The sequence below is a fragment of the Octodon degus genome, unplaced genomic scaffold, assembly GCF_000260255.1.
Source record: "Octodon degus isolate 3935 unplaced genomic scaffold, OctDeg1.0 scaffold00287, whole genome shotgun sequence".
NCBI classification, from domain to species: Eukaryota; Metazoa; Chordata; class Mammalia; order Rodentia; family Octodontidae; genus Octodon; species Octodon degus.
In genome coordinates, this window is record NW_004524863.1 from 656,424 (window position 1) to 661,888 (window position 5,465).

The 5,465-nt window shown below is 46.4% G+C and overlaps 1 protein-coding gene across 1 annotated transcript in view; it reads left to right on the forward strand.

Moving 5' to 3' along the window:
* The first annotated feature begins 2,925 nt into the window (after positions 1–2,925).
* The window catches only part of Cs (citrate synthase), a 39,582-nt gene continuing 37,042 nt past the window's right edge, over positions 2,926–5,465 (forward strand). The window contains exon 1 of the mRNA XM_023707367.1: positions 2,926–3,139. Within this exon, the coding sequence (XP_023563135.1) occupies positions 3,098–3,139 (42 nt within the window). The 5' untranslated portion in view covers positions 2,926–3,097. The remainder of the gene's footprint in view (positions 3,140–5,465) is intronic.

Here is a 5,465-nt window from a genome sequence, read left to right on the forward strand (position 1 = left end):
TTCCTCTTGACATTAGGCTCCAGGACTCTATGTCAAGGGCCTTGGAACATTACTGTTCCCCACCTTTTCTCCAGTTAAAACTCCAAGTTACATTTATGGCCATCCAATTGTCTCTGGTAGTTTCATCCTGAGAATGCCTCCTGTCTCTTGGGCTCTGAAGTTCAGCTCTTTGATTTGCTGGTTAGTCCCTGTGGATGATTAACCAGAAGGTAGGAACCAGCTCAGACTATTCTAAGGTTATGAGGAAATATTCTATGAGATGCTAAATTGGGAGCAAATATTGATCAGTGGAGCTTTGAAATTACCGACAGAGGTATCTGAGGTTTAGTGCTGCTTTGGGGCCTTGCGTGACTTTTTTTTTTTTTTTTTTTTTTTTTTTGTGGAACCGGGGATTGAACTCAGGCCCTCGCACTTTTATTCCACTGAGCCATCTCCCCAGCCCCTGCATGACTTCTTCATGAAGTTCTTTCTTAATAACTACTTATTGTAGAGCTTGGTGTGGTGTTGTGGCACACAATTGTAATCCCAGAACTCAGGAAACTGAAGCAGGACGATCACTGAGTTTGAGGCCAGACTGTACTACATAGTGAGACCTTTTTTGAACACCCTGTCTATAAAAACAAAAAACACTACTTAACTGCCTCCCATATCAGAGGAACATTGGTAGGTGTAAAGCTGGCTATAAGAAAACTTGAAAAGAAGAAGAGCTTTCTTGCTTTTTTTTTTTTTAAAGTCTAAGCTATAAACTTCTTTAAAATGAGGTCTATGCAGACCTGGCTTAAATGGATGAACCTTATTACTGCTATGGGGAGATAAAGGGGCTGTTCCCTTGGGGTTTGTAGATAAGGTGCTGTACTCTTTGGATCAGCTCTTGATTCTAAGGCCAATAATAAGACAGGCTTAAGCAAGGTCCAAAAGTCCTAAGGTCTTGCTAAATTGAGACTAATTTGAGGTGACCCAAAGGGAAGGTGTCTGATGCCTAATTTTGGATAAGGGATTGTTTTGCATCCCCCAGGACTAAATGCAGAATGAAGTGGCTGTATGGTTTTGTTTTGTTTTAAAATGTATTTGGTCCTGTTTTCACACACACACCCCAGTGCTGAGATTACAGGCGTGTGCCACACGCCTGATATCCATGGCTAGCTCAGCACACTCGAGTTGGGACTGGCATGACCTGTGGTGCTGGGGATCAAACTCTGATCCCTGCACTTGTCTAAGCAGGCACTTAGTCAGCTGAGTTATCTCACTGGCTCCTGTATAGGGTTTTATGGCTGGGTTGGCAATGAGTAATGTGATCAAAAGTCTGACAGGTCATTAAAGGCATCGTGGGGCTGGTGAGATGGCTCAGTGGTCTAAAGCACCTACTTAAAACAAGCTTAGCAGAGCACAGGGACCTCGGTTCAATCCCCCAGCACCACATGCCAGCCAGCCCCGCCCCCTGGTGGGCTGAGCTGGCCACACGCACACACACACAAATAAATAAATAAAATTTAAAAAAAAATTAAAAAAAAAAAAAAAAGGCATCGTACTATCCCACCATGCAGCTGGACTGGGGAGAGCCCTTTATCCGGGGAAACGGTGCAACTGGAGCTGCCCTCTTGCCTGTCATGCATGCATACACGTTAGTTTGTTGGAAGCTGGCGCTAAACCATGGATGGACAACCACTTTTGGGTAGGTTTTTCTTTATTTTTTTTTCCCCCTTTGGTACCGGGGATCAAACTTAGGACCTTTTGCTTGCCAGGCAAGTGCTTATACCGCTGAGCCAACTTCCTGGCCCTGGGTAGAGGTTTTGTATGTAGCAGAGCAGCTCTCTCAATGCGGTCTATTTAAAATCAACCCTCCACACAAGGGATTTGTAAAGGGGATGGGGGGAAAGTATCATACTAAATGGGTATTTTTACATTAGAATATGTCCAGTCCTTAAATACAGAACCAAGCTGGGCATGGTGGCGCACATCTGTAGTCCCAGCATTCACGAGGTTGAGGCAAAAAGCATCTATGAAAGTTCAAGGTTAGGGGGCCTGCCCATTTTAGCTCAGTTGTTTAAGTGCCTGCTTAAAGAAAGCACTCATGCTCAAGATGCTGTGGTTTGAATCCAGATACTCACCCAAAACCAGAAATGCCCTCAAGGCATCTCCAGGCCTCAAAAAAGAAAAGAAAGAAAGTTCAAGGTCAGCCTGTGATACATAACAAGACCCTGTCTCAAAACCAAAGTAAGTTAATACACAGCGGACACCTCATAAAGCCCTCAATATTAAGGTTATTTTTGCTTTTCTTAACATACTGGGTTGTTAGTATCTATAATATGATAGGCCCTGCTGACCTCAAATGATCTCCACCAACCGGCTAATTCTGCATCATAGCTTCTCCAGATGATTTCACGACCATAGTCATTAAGTCTTTAACCAGATGTTCTTCCAGAAAGCGTCAATTTGGAGATTGAGGAAGGAGGACCGCCACAAGTTCGAAGTGAGTCCTTACATAGAGAGTTAAAAGCCAGCCTGAACTACAGAGCTACAGTCTCAAAATTAAAAAAAAAAAAAAAAAAGGCATGCAAGAGGGCAAGAGGAAACGACAATGATAGGCTGCCGTAATAATACATTAAGCAGTCTGGTTCTCGAAAATCTTCAAAGCTCGAGTCCTATCTGGTGGAGCTTCATTTTAATTACGCTCTGGAGAACCCAAAATGTGCTAAACCCAAGAAGGAAGTTCACGGAGTTCTCCGGCACCTCCTTAGCCACCTCCAAGTCCCCCCACACCATTCACCCCTAATTAGACTAATCCACACGGTCCAATCCTCCCCGCCACCACAGCTGTCAACCGCTCAGGTCCCGCCCTTCTTCCACATTAGACCAATGGCCGAGCTCAGGGTGAAGCGCTTGAGAGGGGCGGGATCAGCTTTCGGGCGAGGGCGTGGCTTCGCCGAGGACCCGGGGCTGGGCGCCGCTGCCGGTTCGTCTAGTCTGTCCCTCAGCCACCTCCTTTTCAACCTTGTCCACCGGTTAGCGCGGCCTGTGGTGCAGCGGCGGCGGCTCCTCTTCGTGCCGCAGCTCTCACCCCCTCCTTCCCTTCCACCAGACCTGGGGCTTGCCGGCCATGGCTCTACTCACTGCGGCCACCCGGCTCTTGGGAGCCAAGGTGAGCAACTAGGGAAGGGAGCGCGCTGTCCTAGGGTGGGGTTGAGGCGCCCGGCCGCAGGCCCTCCGGCACTGGGGTCTCCCTCCCACGCCCGTGTGTGCTCTGAGCGCCTTAAAGGGGCCGGTGCTTGGCTGTCCGCCAGCCCTGCCGGGGTTTCCCGGGGCCATGTGTTGAGCTCCCCTTCCGGCTCCTAGGGTGAGGCGAAAGCTGCTCGCGCCGGCATGCAGCCGGGGGGCGGGGGGAGGTCTGACCCTAGCATCACCCCACGTGAGAGGATGTGTGGCCCTGGAAAAAGAAAGCGCCAAGGTAGGAAGGATCTGCTTGTCGAGAACTGAGGTGTGGCGTTCCACTGGAGTTACGGAAAGAATTGTTTGGCAGAGAGGCTGGAGACAAACAGATCAGCTCGCTCCTCTTTTTTTTTTTTGCTGGAGCGGTGGCTAATTTTGGCTCTGCTTCCTAGAGACTTGTCAGTTCCTGAAGTACTTATTTCCATTTCCAGCACAGTTATTGAAGCCTTTAGTGATCTCTAGCAGTTTCTACTAGAAGAATGGGACCATCCAGCTTCTCTTTGTCCTTGGGGCTCTTGCACCTTAACTCCATAGGTGGAGCTTGGGTAGGGTGGGGCATTCATGTAAAATCTTCTGTATAATTTTTACATATGATTGGAGAAAGAACCAGAAAGGTTGTTCCACCCAACTCCAGGCCCGTAGATAAAGAAACTCGCCCAGAGGTAGTAATGCCAAGGTCACATGACCAGTCCCACTACTTGCTCACTCAGGTTTTGTAGTTGATTATAAAGTCTCCTATCCCGAAATGTCCTTGTAGTTTTCGGGGCCCTTTCGTTTCTTTTTGGATCATACAAATATTACTCCAAACGATGATGTTTCCAGTTTCAAATTGACAGTACTTTTGGCTTTGGATAATTTGGCCCTTTAAACAAATTGCTGTGCTGTGGGAGTTCCAGTCCTCAAATCCGTGCGAGGCGGCCCCATACGTGACCTTGACTTTTGCAGAGAGCTTACATTTTCTCTGTACAGTTTCAAGTTGTCAATACCTGAAGGAAAGGAAGTGCTTGAAATGATGGTGGCGTGCAGTGTGTTGTCATACATGATTGGTAGAGATAAAGTGAAACTTGTGGGATTTAATCTTGAGGTGTTTCCAGACACAGCAGCAAGATAGAGTCTGGTCATTTGAGAGATACTTGTCTTACTTGGCAGTTGCTACTCCTGCAACTAGGGAACAGGGTAAAGACGCCTCTTGGGAAATGAAGCAAGTTCTAGATAGTGTTTTGGCAGAATAGGGGACACTATAATTAGCCTCTTCCAGAGCTACTAACCCAGCCAGATAGTCAAGCACCCATATGAATTTGGAAAAACCTTTGCATTTACCTTTTTTGAGAAGATGTAGGATTTTATGCTTTTTTAAAGAAAGAGTCTTGCTATGTTGCCGTGTAATTCAAGCTAGCCTTGAACTTGATATGTAGCCCAGGCTGGCCTCAAACTCAAGGTAGTCTTGCCTCAACCTCCTCAGTACTGGGATTATTGGTATCTGCCACCACACCTGGCCTGGATTTATCTTTGTATATCTCCTGAGTAAGGAATGCTTTTGAAATGACAGGTCTTCATGACTGTCATTATTTACTTTCATGTTAGAAATGACCTGGGTATCCTAGAAATCTATAAATTGAAAGTCATTAGAAAACTTTGATCCTAAAAGTCGGCAAAGCTCAACAAACCCAGGAGTGGAATTTTCTGAGAACTAAGCAATATGATTAGGATACCAAGCAGCCCTTTAGCTTCTTAGCTTTGCTCTCACCTGTCTGAGCTTTCAATATCACCTTGCAATTTAATTGGTAATTGTTACTAGTAATATAAAGGTAGGATTTAGGTAAATGAGAAACTGAACTGAGGACCTTGCGCTTGCCAGGTTTAGTTTTATTTATTATTATTTTTTTTTTATGTATTTGGTACAGGGTTTCACTACGCAGCTTGGACTCCTAGTGATCCACCTGTTTTCAGTCTCCCCAGTGCTGGGATTATAGGCATGCGCCACCATACCCGGTCTCAGTAGTGGGCTCAGTGCGCCTGCGGGTGGGACCAGCATGGCCGGTGTGGCCTGTGGTGCTGGGGTTTGAACCCTGGTCCCTGCACTTGCCTAAGCAGGCACTTAGTCTGCTGAGTTATCCCACCAGCCCGCCAAGCTTTTTTTTTTTTTTTTTTGCAGAACTAGGGATTGAACTCAGGCCATTGCACTTGCCAGGGAAGCATTTATTCCACTGAGCCATCTCCCTGGCCCCTGCCAAGCTTATTTTTATTTTTTTAAAAAT